This window comes from Bos taurus, chromosome X, assembly GCF_002263795.3.
Source record: "Bos taurus isolate L1 Dominette 01449 registration number 42190680 breed Hereford chromosome X, ARS-UCD2.0, whole genome shotgun sequence".
Lineage (NCBI taxonomy): Eukaryota > Metazoa > Chordata > Mammalia > Artiodactyla > Bovidae > Bos > Bos taurus.
Genome location: NC_037357.1, coordinates 63,159,649 through 63,179,546, shown reverse-complemented (window position 1 = coordinate 63,179,546; position 19,898 = coordinate 63,159,649). Strand labels below are relative to the sequence as shown.

General features: G+C 34.6%; 1 protein-coding gene across 1 annotated transcript in view; it reads right to left on the bottom strand.

Moving 5' to 3' along the window:
• HTR2C (5-hydroxytryptamine receptor 2C) overlaps positions 1–19,898 on the bottom strand; it is a 175,570-nt gene that overhangs the window by 86,257 nt on the left and 69,415 nt on the right. Inside the window, exons 2-4 of the mRNA XM_059883829.1 lie at positions 13,731–13,782; positions 13,503–13,582; positions 8,854–9,054 (exon numbers count right to left, since the gene is read on the bottom strand). Of these exons, the coding sequence (XP_059739812.1) occupies positions 8,854–9,054; positions 13,503–13,582; positions 13,731–13,782 (333 nt within the window). The remainder of the gene's footprint in view (positions 1–8,853; positions 9,055–13,502; positions 13,583–13,730; positions 13,783–19,898) is intronic.

The following is a 19,898-nucleotide window of genomic DNA, read 5'->3' as shown; positions in this document are numbered from 1 at the left end:
CAACACATTAAAAAGATCATACACCATGACCAAGTGGGCTTTATCCCAGGGAAGCAAGGATTCTTCAATATCTGCAAAGCAATCAATGTAATACACCTCATTAGCAAATTGAAAAATAAAAGACATATGACTATCTCAATAGATGCAGAGAAACCCTTTGACACAATTCAACATCCATTTATGATAAGAACTCTCCAGAAAGCAGGAATAGAAGGAATATACCTCAACATAATAAAAGCTATAGATGACAAACCCACAGCAAACATTATCTTCGATGGTGAAAAATTGAAAGCATTTCCCCTAAAGTCAGGAACAAGACAAGGGTGCCCACTTTCACCACTACTATTCAACATAGTTTTGGAAGTTTGGGCCACAGCAATCAGAGCAGAAAAATAAATAAATAAAAGGAATCCAAATTGGAAAAGAAGAAGTAAAACACTCACTATTTGCAGATGACATGATCCTCTACATAGAAAACTCTAAAGACTCTACCAGAAAATTACTAGAGCTAATCAATGAATATAGTAAAGTTGCAGGATATAAAAAATTAACACATAGAAATCCCTTGCATTCCTATACATAAGTAATGAGAAAATAGAAAGATAAATTAAGGAAACAATTCCATTCACCATTGCAACAAAAAGAATAAAATATTTAGGAATATATCTACCTAAAGAAACTAAAGACCTATATATAGAAAACTATAAAACACTGGTGAAAGAAATCAAAGAGGACACTAATAGATGGAGAAATATACCATGTTCATGGATCGGAAGAATCAATATAGTGAAAATGAGTATACTACCCAAAGCAATTTATAGATTCAATGCAATCCCTATCAAGCTACCAACGGTATTCTTCACAGAACTAGAACAAATAATTTCACAATTTGTATGGAAATACAAAAAACCTCGAATAGCCAAAGCAATCTTGAGAAAGAAGAATGGAACTGGAGGAATCAACCTGCCTGACTTCAGGCTCTACTACAAAGCCACAGTCATCAAGACAGTATGGTACTGGCATAAAGACAGAAATATAGATCAGTGGAACAAAATAGAAAGCCCAGAGATAAATCCACACACCTATGGACACGTTATCTTTGACAAAGGAGGCAAGAATATACAATGGATTAAAGACAATCTCTTTAACAAGTGGTGCTAGGAAATCTGGTCAACCACTTGTAAAAGAATGAAACTAGACCACTTTCTAACACCATACACAAAAATAAACTCAAAATGGATTAAAGATCTAAACATAAGACCAGAAATTATAAAACTCCTAGAGGAGAACATAGGCAAAACACTCTCTGACGTACATCACAGCAGGATTCTCTATGACCCACCTCCCAGAATATTTGAAATAAAAGCAAAAGTAAACAAATGGGACCTAATTAAACTTAAAAGCTTCTGCACAACAAAGGAAACTATAAGCAAGGTGAAAAGACAGCCTTCAGAATGGGCGAAAATAATAGCAAATGAAGCAACTGACAAACAACTAATCCCAAAAATATACAAGCACCTCCTACAGCTCAATTCCAGAAAAATACACGACCCAATCAAAAAATGGGTCAAAGAACTTAATAGACATTTCTCCAAAGAAGACATACAGATGGCTAACAAACACATGAAAAGATGCTCAACATCACTCATTATCAGAGAAATGCAAATCAAAACCACAATGAGGTACCATTTCACTCCAGTCAGAATGGCTGTGATCCAAAAATCTACAAGCAATAAATGCTGGAGAGGGTGTGGAGAAAAGGGAACCCTCTTACACTTTGGTGGGAATGCAAACTAGTACAGGCCACTATGGAGAACAGTGTGGAGATTCCTTAAAAGACTGGAAATAGAACTGCCTTATGACCCAGCAATCCCACTGCTGGGCATACACAGTGAGGAAACCAGAATTGAAAGAGACACATGTACCCCAATGTTCATCGCAGCACTGTTTACAATAGCCAGGACATGGAAACAACCTTGATGTCCATCAGCAGATGAATGGATAAGAAAGCAGTGGTACATATACACAATGGAGTATTACTCAGCCATTAAAAAGAATACATTTGAATCAGTTCTAATGAGGTGGATGAAACTGGAGCCTATTATACAGAGTGAAGTAAGCCAGAAAGAAAAACACCAACGCAGTATACTAACACATATATATATGGAATTTAGAAAGATGATAACAATAACCCTGTATACGAGACAGCAAAAGAGACACTGATGTATAGAACAGTCTTGTGGACTCTGTGGGAGAGGGAGAGGGTGGGATGATTTGGGAGAATGGTATTGAAACATGAATAATATCATATATGAAACGAGTTGCCAGTCCAGGTTCGATGAACAATACAGGATGCTTGGGGCTGGTGCACTGGGACGACCCAGAGGGATGGTACGGGGAGGGAGCAGGCAGGAGGGTTCAGGATGGGGAACATGTGTATACCTGTGGTGGATTCATGTTGATATATGGCAAAACCAATACAATATTTTAAGTTAAAAAATAAAATAAAAAAAAAAAAGAATGAATTAAGTTATATTGATTACAAAAGAATTCAGGAGTCTTTACCAATACAAATCAATGAATAACAAAGTGGGCAAGAAAATCCTTCCGTAGAGTATGCCAACTAATAAAGGAAGAAAGAATAATAAAGTGAGAAAAATTATCAGTCTACCATCACATAATAATAAATGGTTCAGAGATGAATCATCAGTGGATTCTAAGTCCATTGGGTTAAAGCTTATTGGGAAATAATTTCCTAATTTACAAATATATGTAGATTTTTCTATTTACCTTTTGGTAAACATTTCTATTTCATTTTAATTTGAATCACTTTATGATTACAACACTTGAAATTTATTGAGAATTAATTTATGGTCAAATATATGGTCAATTTTGAGAAATATTTCTTGAAAATAACATAAAAATGTATTTTTCACTTGTCAATGAGTTCAGCTTTTTTCATTGTCCTCATACAATCACTGAAAAGAGTGTGTTAAAATCTTATACCATGATTGCAGATTTGTCTGTCTTTACAATTCTGTCCATTTTTGACTTAGTAATGTTGAGGCCATATTATTACACATATACATGTTTATTATGCTGTGTCTTTCAAGTGAATTAAATCCTTCATCATTATGAAGTAACTGTTCTTTAAAATTATTATTTTTTGCTGAAAAATATATCCTGGTAAATTGTTAACATAGCTACACGGTCTTTCCATTGGTTAGTGCTTTTGTGGGGTACCTTTTTAATCCTTTACTTTCCTTGTAATTTGTATATGCTTCTTATAAACAAACACATAGATTATTTTTTCAACTCTTGCCTGAGAGTCTTAGAATATTTACTTCCATTTACAATGAATATAACTACGGATATATTTGGTTTTAATTCTGCCATCTTAGTACATGTTTCTATATTTTGCCACCTGATTTGTATTTCCTTTCTTTTAATATTTTATTGCCTCCGTTTGGATTTATTATATTATTCTCTAATATTTTTCTATAAATTTGGAAGTTAAACATTTCTTTTCTATTAGTGATTACCTTTGAATGGACATGTTATACTTAGTTATCAAAGCTTAATATTAAATATCATTTTTATTTTTCTCCTAGACAATGAAAAAGTTTACTTTCAACCCTCTGTTCTTATATGCTATTGTTTTGTGAATTTTGGTTTCATTAATATGCTGAGTCTATAAAAATTATCATTATTGTTTTATAAGTCAATGTTTATGTTTAACTTCACATTTACCATTTGCATTGCATTTAGTCACTTCCTGCATCTCCAGCCTTCCATTTGTGGCCATTTTCCTTTGTTTAAAGATATCCTTTATTATTTTGTTAATTAAGAGTTTGCTTTTGTCATGTTCTCTTAGTTTTTGCTTGTCTGATAATGTCTTTATTTCACTTTGATTCTTGAGTGATTCTATAATTTTGCTGAATATATGATTCTAATTTAGCATTCACTTTTTAAAAACTTTATTTTGTATTGGGATATAGCTGATTAATAATGTGATAATTTCAGACGATTAGTGAAGGGACTCAGTTATACATATATCAGTTATACATATATTGACACTACCATTTGAATGGTAGTGTTGAAGGTAGTGTTGAATGGTAGTTCTCAATGTTGTTGAGAAGGCATTCATCCATCTTATCATTGCTTTATTGAACTAAACTTGATCTTTTTTTTCTTTAAGGTTTATATTTTCTCTTTTTCTGCAATGTCACTATGAAGGCTCTAAATGTGGACTGCTTTTTATTCATTCTGCTTGAGACTTGTTGAGCTCTTTAAATGTGAGTATCCATGTCTTTCATCAATTTGAAAAGCCATTATTTCTTCAAATCTTGTTTTCCTACCATTCTTTTCTCACCTTGTGGAACTCTTCTAATTTTATACTGTATGTCTATTATCTTCTTATTTTCTCTTTTATAATCTTCCAATTTTCCTTGCTTCATTCATCACAGTTTCCTGTAACTGACATCCAGTAATGCTCTCTTAGTCTTCTCATCCAGTAATGCTTTCTCTTGTCTAATCTGCCTTTGAGTTCTAAAGTTTTCATGTCAGTGCTTAAGTTCCACATTTTCTCATTGTTTATTGATTGTATCTTAAATGTCATGCTTTATAGTTTGCAGTTTCTTGCTGAAATATTTAAGTTTAGCTTATAATTTTCATGTGCTGTGCTGTGTTTAGCCACTCAGTTGTGTCTGACTCTTTGCGACCCTGTGGACTATAGCCTGCCAGGATCCTCTGTCCATGGGAAGTCACCAGGGAGGAATAATGGAGTGGGTTGCCATGTCCTCCTCCAGGGGATCTTCCCAACCCAAGAGTCAAGTCCAGGTCTCCCACATTGCAGGCAAATTCTTCACCATCTGAGCCACCAGGGAAGCCCAAGAACACTGGAGTGGGTAGCCTATACTTTCTCCAGGGGATCTTCCCAACTCAGGAATTGAACCAGGGTCTCATGCATTGCAGGCAGATTCTTTACCAGCTGAGCTACCAGGGAAGAGCTAATTTCCATGTGCACACTACAAACAAAACACACTGTCTTGTTTTCTTCATGTTGTCTTATTTCTTCTTTTCCATTGAATCCTTCCAATGAAGGACTGATGTTGAAGCTGAAACTCCAATACTTTGGCCTCCTGATGAAAAACTGACTCATTGGAAAAGACCCTGATGCTGGGAAAGATTGAAGGCAAGAGGAGAAGGGGACAACAGAGGATAAAATGGTTGAATGGCATCCCCAACCCAATGGACATGAGTTTGAGCAAGTTCTGGGAGTTGGGGATGGACAGGGAAGCCTGGCATGCTGCAGTCCATGGGGTCGCAAAGAGTCTGACACGACTGAGCAACTGAATTGAACTGATATGGTTCATGTTGTCTTGTTTCTTCATGTGCCTGTTTATCATTGTATTTCAGTTACAGGAATTAAAAATAATTGAAAGAAATAATTTCAAACCTAGGATAATTTTTTTTTTTTTGCTTCTATCAAGAAAATTAGAAAGGTCAAAAATATGAAATCACTTTATTCCAATTTTCAGGCTCAATATTTTTTTGGTTACATAGGTGACTTGAATGAAGCCTGAACTCCATGTCAATGGTTGTTTAACTCTGCTTCATCTGTATTTCTAGTGTACAGGCCTTTGGGATCCAAAAATAAGCTCAAGTTGATTGACCCCTGCCAGGCTCATGAGATTAGAATGAGCTTCTCAACCTTTTTATCACATCTTCAGGTTTGCAAATGCTTCATTAGCAGACACGACCCAAAAGTCATACTCATTTTTCTGGATCTCTGTCTTTCTGGATGTCTCACTATTTTATTATCTTCTCAATGCTTATAATTTTTTTCCATATTTTTGTTGTCTTTAGCACAAGAATCTGTCTAAATTACACAGGCTGTAATTGTTGGAAGTTAATACTTTTGTAATTATTAGAAGCTTATGGCAGAAAGTGAAGAGGAACTAAAAAGCCTCTTGATGAAAGTGAAAGTGGAGAGTGAAAAAGCTGGCTTAAAGCTCAACATTCAGAAAACGAAGATCATGGCATCTAGTCCCATCACTTCATGGAAAATAGATGGGGAAACAGTGGAAACAGTGTCAGACTTTATCTTTTTGGGCTCCAAAATCACTGCAGATGGTGACTGCAGCCATGAAATTAAAAGATGCTTACTCCTTTGAAGGAAAGTTATGACCAACCTAGAAAGCATATTCAAAAGCAGAGACATTACTTTGCCAACAAAGGTCCATCTAGTCAAGGCTATGGTTTTTCCTGTGGTCATGTATGGATGTGAGAGTTGGACTGTGAAGAAGGCTGAGCGCCGAAGAATTGATGCTTTTGAACTGTGGTGTTGGAGAAGACTCTTGAGAGCCCCTTGGACTGCAAGGAAATCCAACCAGTCCATTCTGAAGGAGATCAGCCCTGGGATTTCTTTGGAAGGAATGATGCTAAAGCTGAAACTCCAGTACTTTGGCCACCTCATGCGAAGAGTTGACTCACTGGAAAAGACTCTGATGGTGGGAGGGATTGGGGGCAGGAGGAGAAGGGGGATGGTAGAGGATGAGATGGCTGGATGGCGTCACTGACTCGATGGACGTGAGTCTGGGTGAACTCCAGGTGTTGGTGATGGACAGGGAGGCCTGGTGTGCTGCAATTCATGGGGTCGCAAAGAGTTGGACACGACTGAGCGACTGAACTGAACTGAACTGAACTGATGCTGTTGAACTGTGGTGTTGGAGAAAACTCTTGGAGTCACTTGGATTGCAAGGAGATCCAGCCAGTCAATCCTAAAGGAAATTAATCCTGAATAATAATCAGAAGGACTGATACTGAAGTTGAAATTCCAATACTTTGGCCACTTGATGTGAAGAACTGACTCATTGAAAAAGACCCTGATGCTGGGAAAGATTGAAGGTGAGAGAAGGGGATGACAGAGGATGAGATGGTTGGATGACATCACTGATTCGATGGACATAAGTTTGAGTAAGCCCCGGGAGTTGGTGATGGACAGGGAAGCCTGGCATGCTGCAGTCCATGGGGTTGGAAAGAGTCAGACATGACTGAGCAACTCAACTGAACTGAATGCTTCTAATATTCTGATTTAATTTAGCTGTGTATTTCTTTTGTAAGCACCATAAGAACTAGCATCTTCCTAGAGAAGCTTTTCAGGATGGAGATGGTAAAAATCTGTAAACCTTTGGACATATAGTTCAAATTGTGTATATAGATGCACTTTTCTTTCTGGAAGATGTTTCATTGCTTTTTATCTAAAGGTGTGTGTGTGTGTGTGTGTGTGTGTGTGTGTGTAGCCACCTATAATAGAACAATCTTAAAACTTAAATTTATTTTATCAATAAATCCAGAGTCAAAAATCTTTCAATGATATTAGAAACATGGTCTTGATCTTGTAAAATTTACTGAAATCTTTTACAGAAATATAACTTTGAAGAATTATTTAATGAAACTCTAACTTTAAATTCCAACTGGAAGAGAAAAAATAAAAGGAAAAAAATGGATTATATGCAAATCAGTTAAATTTTGTGACTTGAATATTAGCATTCCATCACTTCACGGCAAATAGATGGGGAAACAATGGAAATAGTGAGAGACTTTAATTTTTTGTGCTCCAAAATCACTACAGATTGTGACTGCAGCCATTAAATTAAACGATACTTAATCCTTGGAAGAAAAGCTATGACCAACCTAGACAGCATATTAAAAACCAGAGACATTACTTTGCCAACAAAGGTCTGTCCAGTCAAAGCTATGGTTTTTCCAGTAGTCATGTATGGATGTGAGAGTTGGACTATAAAGAAAACTGAGCACTGAAGAATTGATGCTTTTGAACTGTGGTGTTGGGAGAAGACTCTTGAGAGTCCCTTGGACTGCAAGGAGATCCAACCAGTTCATTATAAAGGAAGTCAGTCCTGAATATTCATTGGAAGGATTGATGTTGAAGCTGAAACTCCAATACTTTGGCCACCTGAAGCAAAGAAGTGACTCATTGGAAGAGACCCTGATGCTGGGAAAGACTGAAGGCAGGAGGAGAAGGGGATGACAGAGGATGAGATGGTTGGATGACATCACCGACTAAATGGACATGAGTTTGAGTAAACTCCAGGAGTTGGTGATGGACAGGGAGGCCTGGTGTGCTACAGTCCATTGGGTTGCAAAGAGTCAGACATGACTGAGTGACTGAACTGACTGACTGAACTGAAGGTATGCAAATTTAAAATATAAGCAATAAGATCATTTCTATCCCTTCCACCTCCCCCAAATCTTCAAAGAAACCAATAGATGTTTTTCTTTTTGTATAACCAGAATTCAAGGATACATTAAAAAATATGGGGTAAATAGTATATTTTACATAGATTAACAGTATAAATTTAGACATGTTTACTTTGTGAAGATTTGTATTGCAGTATAAAATTTTCTACTGAAGATACAGAGTTAGAATAAAAATGCTAGGATTAATATTCTGGGATAGATTGATCTTTTCCAAGATTTAAATGCTCTATTTTAAAAATTTAAACTTTGCCATATATTTTTGTCATCTTCAAATCATTTTAAATATCTCACAGGTATGTGTCTGTGTTGCAGAATTCATTGGCACTTTGACTCACAAAATAATTTAGCAGCATAAATGTGAACTTTACTTTTGCATATTCATATGCTTTACATTTCTTTCATTATTGTTAACCTAAATATCAGATAAATAGGTTAAGAATAATCATTAACTAGAAGAATCCCGATTAAACGCAAATGTTACCAGTCGACGTCTGTACGTTGTTCACAGTACATAATCCGAAAGTATTGAGCATAGCCGCTGCAATTCTACTGGCCAAGAAAGTTAATTACCTAAAGAAATTGCCCAAACAATAGCAATCTTCATGATGGCCTTAGTCCGTGAATTGAAACGGCTATGCTCAATAGGATTACGTATTGCTACATACCGATCCAGCGAAATAGCGCAGAGGTGCATGATGGACGCTGTAGAAAATAAAACATCTAAAGAAATCCAGACGGGGCACAAATATCTAGGTAGTGGCCAGACATAATCTGAAAGAGAACAGAGAGAAGACAAGAAGAACATGTTATGCAAATTATACTGACTATAGTTTTAGTCTATTTTTTCTCATAATCTAAATTTTTAAAAGGAAGTGAAATTTGGTATGCATTGTTTTTCCATAGTAATGATGATGACAATGATGACAATAACAATAATGCATTCAGTGTTACATATATTATTTTTTATTGAGGTAAAACTTACATATTATAAAATTAATCATTTAAAATTGTGCAATCCTGAAGCATTTAGTGCATTCACATCATCATGTAACCATCTCCTCTTTCTAGTTCTAAAACATTTCATCATTGCAAAAGGAAACTTCTACCCATTAAGCAGTCACTCTCCATTTTCCCATTTTTCACCCTCCTACCCGTCCCCCTCCCCAGCCCCTGAAAATTTCTTATTTGCTTTTTATCTCTTGAATTTAGCTAATCTGGGTATTTCATATAACCAGAATCATACAGTAGGCAACATTTTGTGTCTTACTTCTTTCACTTAGCACAGTATTTTTAAGGTTCTTCCATTTTGTAGCTTCTATCAGTACTTCATTCTTTTCTATCACTGATGCTTTTATCAGTTGAGATTTTTTTTTTTTTTGGATGCTCTTATAAATGGAATTGTTCTCTCAATTTCATTTATGATTTTCTCATTTCTCCTGTATAGAACTATAATTAATTTTCATGTATTAATCTTGTATCCTCCAACTTTGCTGAATTCATTTATTAGATCTATATTTTTATGTGTGGGTTCTTTAGGATATTCCATATGAAAGATCATGTCATCTGTGAAAAGTGGTAATTTTATTTTTTCTTTTCCAGTTTTCCTCTGCCTTTTATTTTCTTTCTTGTTTGATTTCTCTAGATAGAATTTCCAGTGCAATGTTAAGTGTAAGTAGTTAAAGCAGATGTCTTGTCTTTTTCCTGATCTTAAAGTGTAATCTTTCATTCTTTCATTATTGAGCCAGATGTTAACTGTGGGTTTTTCATAAATGCCCTTTTTCGTGTTGAGGAAGATTCCTTTTATACCTAGTTTGTTGCATGTTTTTATCATGAAAGAGTGATGGGTTTTGCTAAATACCTTTTCTCTATCAGTAGAGATGATCCTGTGCTTCTCTTACCTTTATTGTATTAATGTGATGTATTACGTTAATTGACTTTTATATGCTGAGCCATCTTTCATTCCTGGGATAAGTCACACTTGGTTATGATGTATAATATGATGCCAAATTTAGTTTGCTTTTATTTTGTTGAGGATTTTTTGCATCTATATTCAAAAGTGACATTGGTCTATACTTATCTTTTCTTGTAATCTGAATTTAGTATCTGGATAATGCTGATCTCATAGAATGAGTTACAATTGTTCCCTCATCTTTTATTTTGTAGGAGTTTGAAAAATACTGGTGTTAATTCTTCTTTAAATGATTGATAAAATTTTCCAGTGGAGCCATCTGGTCCAGAACTTGTCTTGCTGGCAGGTTTTTTGATTATTGATAAAATGTCTTTACTTGTTATCAGAGTCTTTATTTCTTCTTGAGACACTTTTAGTAGTTTGCATGTTTCTAGGAATTTGTTCATTTAGTTTAGGTTATGTGGTTTGTTGGAGTACAATTGTTCGCTTATTATTTTATAATTCTTTTAATTTCTCTAAGTTCAGTCATAATGCCCCTCACCACTTTCATTTTTAATTTTAGAAATTTGTGTCTTCTCTCTTTTTTTCATAGTATTTCTAGTTGAAGGTTTATCAACTTTGTTGACTTTACTGTGCCTTGAATCTCAATTTCTCCATTTTTTGAAGTAGAGTTTATAGTTTTGCCATATACAGAATTCTTGGTTGACAGAATTTTTGTTGTTGTTGCATGCTTTAAATCTGCAATCTCATAGCCTTCTGGCCCCCATGGTTTCTAAAGAGAAATCCATTATTAATCTTGTTAAAGATCCTGTATAATTTTGACCATAATGTCTTGGTGTGGACCCCTTGAAATAATATATGTTTACAGAGTTCATTGAACTTCTTATACATATAGATTCATATCTTTCCTCAAAGTGTGAAAAATTTTGGCCAATAGTTCCTTAAATTTCTTTCTGTGTGTTTTCCGCCTTCTCCTCCTCTTCTGGCACTGTCATTATGCATGTGTTAGTAAACTTGATAGTGTCTCACGTGTCTCTAGGGTGCTGTTCATTTTCCTTCATCTATTCTCTTTCTTCTCACACTGGATGAGCTCAATTGATCTGTCTCAAAGTTCTTCAATTTTTCCTTCTTTTTGCTCAGTTCTGCAGTTGAATCAGTCTAGTAAATTTTTAACTTCAGTTTTTGCATTTTTCATCCTCCAAATATCTATTTGATTTTTTCCTATAATTTATATTCCTTTATTGCTATTCTTTGTTGACATGACATTTTCCTTATTTCCTTTGGTTCTTTGTCCATGATTTCCTTTGGCTATATGAGCATTTTGAGAGTTGATTTAAAGCCTTTGTCTATTTAAGTTTAATGCCTAGGCTTCCTCAGTATCATTTTCTTTTTTTTTTTTTTTTTACTATGAAGGAGTCATACTTTCTAGTTTCTTTGCGTTCTTCTTACCTTTGATGAAACTTGAATATTTTGAACTTCATAATGTGGCAACTCAGGAATTTAGATTTTTCTCCCCCTAGACATGCATGGTTCAGAGGTCAGCTAGAGATTTAAGCAGAGTTTATGGTTCCCCAGAGAAGAATCTGTGGTTCGCTCCATCTCTATCCTTTCCTAGATTTTCCCTCAACTTTTAGTTTTGAGATTTCCTCAAATTCTGTCTTCAGTTCCTCTGAGCTACTAAAACTACAGATTTTTGGGAAGTTTAGTATTTTACCTGGCATAGACTGCATCTTCCACTTTGGCTAATAAGTCATGAAATTTGTAAACTCAGCCAGTGTTGTTCACTTCTTCCAAGTCTTAAGAAACCCCAGAATCTTTGTTTTAGGTTTTTCTCCAGTATGTTTAGAGTTGTTTTTGTATTGTGTTTAGAGTTGTTTTTGTATTGTGTTTAGAGTTGATGGGCTTGCCTGATAGCTCAGTTGGTAAAGAATCTGCCCGCAATGCAGGAGACCCTGGCTCAATTCCTGGGTTGGGAAGATCCTCTGGAGAAGGGATAGGCTACCCACTACAGTATTCTTGGGCTTCCCTTTTGGCTCAGCTGGTAAAGAATCCACCTCAATGCGGGAGACATGGGTACAATCCCTGGGTTGGGAAGATCCCCTGGAGAAGGAAAGGCTACCTACTCCAGTATTGTGGCCTAGAGAATTCCATGAACTGTATAGTCCATGGGGTTGCAAAGAGTCAGACACGACTGAGAGACTTTCACTTTCATTTTCCACTGGCAATACCAGAAGTGTAACTAACAACCACTGGAATTCAAGGAGCAAAACAAAGAAATCAGAGACATTATTAAGAATTATTCTAAACAAAATATTGATGAATGTTCATTTCTGTTGTATCCACCCAGAAGTTGATTGTATTGAGAGTTTGTGTATTCTCAACCTGTTTCATTTGCAGAAATGCAGTTCAGTTCAGTTCAGTCGCTCAGTCGTGTCCAACTCTTTGTGACCCCATGGACTGCAGCATGCCAGGCCTCCTTGTCCATCACCAACTCCTGGATTTTACTCAAACTGTTGTCCATTGAGTCAGTGATGCCAGAAATTACTTTTCCAATTTTGTTTCAAATACACAAGTATCACCTGACTGCATTATGTAGAGAATTTTGTTGCTAAAACCACTGGAATATAAGATGCATTAGGTCAATGTTGTTCTCTGTGTTTTATTTTTCTACTATTTAATTCATGATACATAGGTCAATGCATGGCACAAAGCAGGTACTCAATAAATATTTATTAAATTTGTAAACAAATATATCCCCCTCAACAGATTATAACATCACCCTAAATCCAACTTCATCATGCTGTGCTGTGCTTAGTTACTCAGTCATGCCCGACTCTTTGGGACCCCATGGAGTTAATCCTCAAGGCTTCTCTGCCCATGGGGATTCTCCTGGCAAGAATACTGGAATGGGTTTCCATGATCTCTTCCAGGGGATCTTCCCAACCCAGGGACTGAGCCCAGGTCTCTTATGTTGCAGGTTGATTCTTTACTGTCTGAGCCACCAGGGAAGCCCAAGAATACTGGAGTGGGTAGCCTATCCCTTCTCCAGAGGGCCTTCCCAACTCAGGAATCAAATCAGGATTCTTGCATTGCAGGTGGATTCTTTATCAGCTGAGCTATCAGGGAAGCCCCAACTTCATCATATGCCAATATACATTCTCAGTAGGGTGCATATCCACTCTGCAGATCCACTATCTAGTAGGGTGCATATCCACTCTGCAGATCCACTATCTAGTCAGTTCTCAGTTCTCAGCAATTGCATATTTAATAATGGCAAAAATGACAATAGCTATTATACAGTATCTTATACCAAGCACAGTGTTAACAGTGTTAGTTCGGTACTTCATTTTTAGTTCTACTCCATACAGCTGTAGTGTCAACTCTATTACCCTACAGTGTGAGGAAAATGTGTCTCAAAGTCTCAGAATTGTTCAAGTCTACAGAATTTTGCTCCAAATCTGACATTTTTTTCCCCCAAACACAAAGGTACTTCTCACCATACAGTATTTATTAAATAATAAATACAATTGTTTTTTACAATACAGGACAATATTTCTTGTGCAGGTTTTTCAAGAAGTCTACTTCCAAACCTATAAGACAGCAAAATCCAAAAACAAAGGGAATGAACAAGCACCTAAAGTAAAAACTATCCCAAAAATAGAAATATCAGAATGAGTTAAATTATTGATTTCTAGATTAACTTCATTATCAAAAGTAATTGCAAAAAACTTTCTCTGAATTTATGCAAGCCAAGTTTTCTCAAACTTGTCTGATTATAATTATTCCCTAAGGTTTTTATCAAAAATATTTTTCCTGGATTTAACTACAGACATTTTAATTCAAAATATTTAGAATTTCAGTGAAAATTTAGTTTCTGTTTGTCTTTGTAAGAAGACAAATGGATTTTTCAAGTTGTCTCAATGGAATTAAAGTGTATTTTCTTTAGATAAATTTCTGAGAAGAAATATGTGAAAAGTTTGTTGGAAGTTGCATAGCAAAAAGGCCATATAACATAATTTCCATGAGGGAGATCAGTGAGTCAAAAGAGATAAAATCTTGTTTTCAGAGGCAAAAATTGCACAGTGTTTCATAAGACATTTTCCTATATTCACTCATTTATTCATTCAAAGATTACATCAAAGATTATATCAGATTACAAGATTAGAAACCAAAACTCACAGGCATCACCACCAATATTGACAATAATGGCAAAGACTGAATAATAGACACTGTAGAATTTCAGTTCATTTGTTGAAATGAAAAAATAAAAGGGATTTATTCCTATGAAATGTTGGAGATAACATTTGCTTGGTACAATAAATATTTGTTACTTGTATAAAGGAATATCCCTACCCTGCAGATCATAACCCCACCACAGATAAAATACCAATTTTCTAATATTCTGATAATATGATTAAGAGATGTGGAATGTTGGACTGTAAAATAATCCCACAGCTAAAATGGAAATGAGAAGTTATAATTGATGTCTTTAAGTTAACATATATGAAAAGATGAACAAACATAAAAAAGTTTAAACATTTCTTCAGTTCATTTCATAAAATAATACAGTGTCAGTATCAAAACTTACAAAATACTGAAAAAATGAGACTAGAGACAAATAGCACTCACTGATATAGAATCGAAATTACAAACAAAATAGTCACAAATATAACCCAGCAAAGAGTAAAATGAGTAAAACATCACAGTAAAACAAAATTTAGTTCAAGAATGTAATGATAATTTAATATCACAAAAATCTGCCAATATAGTCTCTTATGTTAACATTTGTAAAGAAAGTTTATGAGCTTTATTCTTAAGAATATCTTTATAAAATGCTATAAAATACAGGAGCCATTCCTAATTAAAACTTTAATTATATAGAGATAAATAGAATTCCCCCTTAAATTTGATAACTTACAAAAACCAAGAACAAATATAAACAGTAATGCATTAAATACATTTCAAGTACATTAAATTTAAAAATTGGACAGGGCAGAGACTTTACAGAGACTTTAAAGCAACTACCATAGCCATACTCAATGAAGGAGGGGTGGATATTCTTGAAATTAACAGAAGAGAACTTCACAAATAAGAAGTAGTACTTATGAAAAAGAAACAAATGAAGAGTTTAGAGCTGAAAAAAAAAATCACTGGGTGGGCTCAATAGAAGAATGGATATGATAGATGAAGAGTCATTAAAACTGAATGTAGATCAATAGGAATTATCCAAATGAACAAGAATGAGAAAAAAATTAAAAATAAATGCGCACAGTAGAAACTATGGGACGACAACTATGGGAACACACCCAATATTTTTGCCTTGGAAATCTTGAGAGAGGAGATATTGGTACAGGAGAAAACCATGTGAAAAAATAATGGGCTAAAAAGTTTCATATTTGATGAAAAATAAATTTACAAATTTACAAAGTTCTTCAAAACCCAAATGGTTAAACCAAAGAAAATCATGCCTAGATACATCATAATCTGGTGAAAAAAAAAAAGATACAGAAAACAATTCTTGAAGCAGCTGAGAAAAATGACTTTTTCATGAGAGACCAGAAGGTATAATCACAATTTGGAATTTTATATCCAGTGAAACTATCTTCAGAAAATGAATGTGAAATAAAAAGATTTTCTTAGGAAAGGAAACTAAGAAATTGATTTCCAGGAGACTTACTTTAAACAAATTTAATGATGTTCTTCAGAAAGAAAGAAAACTTATAAACTTTAAGAATAAATGAGGAACAACAGAAATGGTAAACAATCTGGGAAAATAAATTATTTTTCTTTTCTTAGGTTTTTAAAAGATATGTGACTGTCAAAAACAAAAATTATTACATCATCTGGGAAGGTTCTCAATGTATATAGGTAAATTCCATATTATAATTAAAACAAAAAGGCAAAGGCTTAAGGAGCCTATATGGTTGTAAGATTTTTATATTCACTTGAAGTGAATAAAACATTAATTACTAGGAAATTATGACAGATTAGCTATGTATATTTTAATCTAAACACAATCATTAAAATCTGTGCAAAGAATATAGCAAAAAATCAATATATCAATGAAAATGGAATACTAAAATAAAATGCAGGACCCACCAAATAATTCAGAAGAGAAAAAAAGTAATTAAAAAGAGAAGGGAAAAATAGAAAATGATAAAATAGTAGACATAATTCCAAACAAAGTAATAATTGCATTAAATGTAAATGATATAAGGTGTAATTTGTATCAATTTAAAGAACTAGCCATGTTGGATTAACAAAGTATAAAAATACTATATACTGTCTATAAGAAACCTACAAGTTTAAATTTAATGTAGATAGGTATATAGTAAGAGAATGTAAAGAGATAAACTCTGAAAATACTAATCAAAAGAATGCTGGGGTTATATATTAATAGTAGACAAAGTAAATTTCAGATCAAAGCATGTTATTAGGGATAACAGAGACCATTTTATAATGATAAGGGTGTCAATTCCTCAAGAGGATATAACCATACTAAATATTTATGTACCTAATAGCATAGCTTCAAATTTCATGAAGCAAAAAAAGATAGAAAAGAAAGAAATCAGAAGTACAATCGCTACACATACACACAAACATATGTACAAAGGAATATTATTTCATGTTCAAAAGAATGAAATTAAGATACATGCTACAACATGGAGGAGACTTAAGAGACATTATTCTTAGTGAAATAAGTCAGATACAAAGGGACAATTCCATTTACATGAGGTTCCTAAAATAGTCAAATTCATGGAGACAGAAAGTAGAATGGTAAGCTGGGGGAAGGGCGTATGAGGAGTTATTGTTTAATGAGTTCAGAGTTTCAATTTGAAATGATGAATTCTGGAAATGGATAGTGGTGATGGCTTCACAATAGTGTAAATATACATAATGTTACTGAAATATATGCTTGAAAATGGTTAAAAGGATAACCAAAAAAGTAAATAGCACTTTTCCAGCCACCTTAGAAGCCCTTCCGTGTGGTCCGACTGAATTGTAAACTCTTCACCTCCACAAATTAACCACAGTCCTGGCATTTACAGTAATTAGTAACAACATTTCTTTATAGCTCTATAAATAAAGAGTGCACTCCTTAGTGGGAAAAAAGTACAATCACAATTATACTTTGAGATTTCAACATCTTTTCCTCAGTAATTGATATAACAAGCAAACAGAAAATTACTAATGGTATGAAAGAACTGAACAGCATTAAGAACAAACTACAACAAATTGACTTTTGCAGAACACTCCATGCAACAATGATATATACACATTCTTTGCAAGAGTTCATGGGAAGAAACACAATAAATTAAATCTTAAGAAATTAATATAATTGATACTATACAATGTATAATTCTCTGACCACAACAGAATAAACCTAAAAACCAGTAACAAAAAGATACCTTGAAAAAGACAAAGTATCTGTCAATTAAACAACACAGTTCCCCACAATCCATGTTTCAAAAATGAAGACAAATTATATCAGAAAATAATTTGAACTAAATGAAAATTAAAATAAAGCGTGAAAATTTGTGTGATGGTGTTAAAGCAGTACTCAGAGGGGAATTTCTAACATTAATGATTTATTTTAGAAAGGAAAAAAAAATCTAAAATCCATGATCTATGCTTCTATATTAAATGGACAAAGAAGGGTAAAAATTAAATCCAAAGTATCAGAAGAAATGAGGTAATAATTACAAAAGCAGAAATTAATGAAATTGAGGAAATTCAATGAGATCAAATGAAATGAAATGTTGGTTGTTTGAAAAGATTTTATAAAATTGATAAAATTCTAGTCAGATTGAGGAATAAATAAAAGTAGAAGACACAAAGTACCAATATCAGTGATGAAAGAAGAAATATCTCTGTAGACTCCACAAACAGTTATAAGGGGATTATAATTATAAACAAATATATAAATGCATATATATGGAATATTGGAAAATGGTATTTATTTTCAGGGAAGGCATGGAGACGCAGATGGAGAGAATGGACTTGTGGACACAGTGGGGGAATAGAGGATGGGACCAATGGAGAAAGCAGCACAGCACTACCATGTGTAAAATAGATAGCTGATGAGAAGTTGCTATATAAAAAAAGGAGCCCAGCCTGGCACTCTGTGATGACCTAGAGGGATGGGATGCAGGAAGGGTAAGGAGGCTCAAGAGGGAGGGGATATAGGTATAATTATAGCTGATTTGTGTTGTTGTACAGCAGAAACCATCAAAACATTGTAAAGCAATTTCCCTCCAATTAAAAAAAAATGAAGAATGATTTGCCCATAAATTTTGTAGGGTTTTGGTGTCCTTAGATATGAAATCACAAATTTTCTGAGCAATGCGCTGAGGCAAGAATCTCAGTGGAGACTGTGCTCCTGAGAAAAAATGAAAACAACAAAAGAAGGATACAAGTTTTCTAAATCCCCAAATCTGAGTCAGCCTTTTCCTCAGCCTAACATTGGCTCACTTGCACTCTGTGAAGACTGCCAAAACCAGGACAGTTTATTGGAAACTTAACCTAGATTTGAATTCATCTGAATAAAGCCTTTTTAGAACCCCAAAGTCTTTTTAGATGGCCAGTCTTTTAAGTTAGGGAACAGTTCCACCCTAACTTAAAGTCTGGAAAACTTAATGGAATCCTAGGCTGTCACTCAAGTTGATGGTATTGACAGAATTGACTGTCAGCAACATCTCTTATAGATCAGTAATTTCCATACACAGGTGCATGGAGAAAATTGAGAAATTAAGTATAACAATGTAATTTTAATAAAGCTATATTTATTCCATTTAAATATATTTTATTAAATAAATAAATTCAATAAATATATGGACTTTTTAAAAAAAAATTCTGAAATTATCCTCCTTATGGAATCCAGAAGTAGAAGGGTCTAGCCCATATGATTGGCTGAATTTTGCTTTACTATTTTATTCCTGATCCCATGTTTTTGAGGACTCAGCACATTCTTGATGTTTCCTACCACTTTGCTCTTGACAGAATACCCTGGATATCATTGCATTCTGCATCTTACATTAATTATTTCTTTTAAATGCTTTCAGGGAATGCCACAAACTTTCTCCCTTGTAATCACACCCACCCCCTTGCAACTTGATTCTTATCTGATCCTAGACTGTGTTTCCACCTACTTGAACTTGATTTAGAATTACTGGATCTTCTTTTGCTTCTGAAATTCAGACATTTAAAAAAATTTTACCTTGACACCCAGACATGAAATTCTGGGCTGCCTTTTAGGCTATAACCTTTGCTTCTTTCTGCAGTAGAAAATAAATTCTCTCTCCTTCTATCTACTCTGAGTAAATTGACCCTAAGTAAATTTGTCCAACTATTAAAACTCCACTAACTTGGTAGTGCTGAGAGGAGGAGCTGCAATTCTGGAAGTATTACCCGTATGCTGTAGAGTTGCTGGCAACTTTGCAGGCCCTTCTCTATCAGTAAGTCATGTCTGACTCTTTGTGACCCCATGGACTGTATCCTGCCAGGCTCCTCTGTCCATGGGACTTTCCAGGCAAGAATACTGGAGTGAGTTGCCATTTTCTTCTCCAGCGGATTTTTCCTGGCCCAGGGGTCAAACACTTGTCTCCTGTATCTCCTGCACTGCAGGCAGATTCTTTACTCACTGAGCCATCAGGGAAGCCTTCATCTGCAGGCTAATATGTTCAATGATTTCCTATTGACCCCGGGC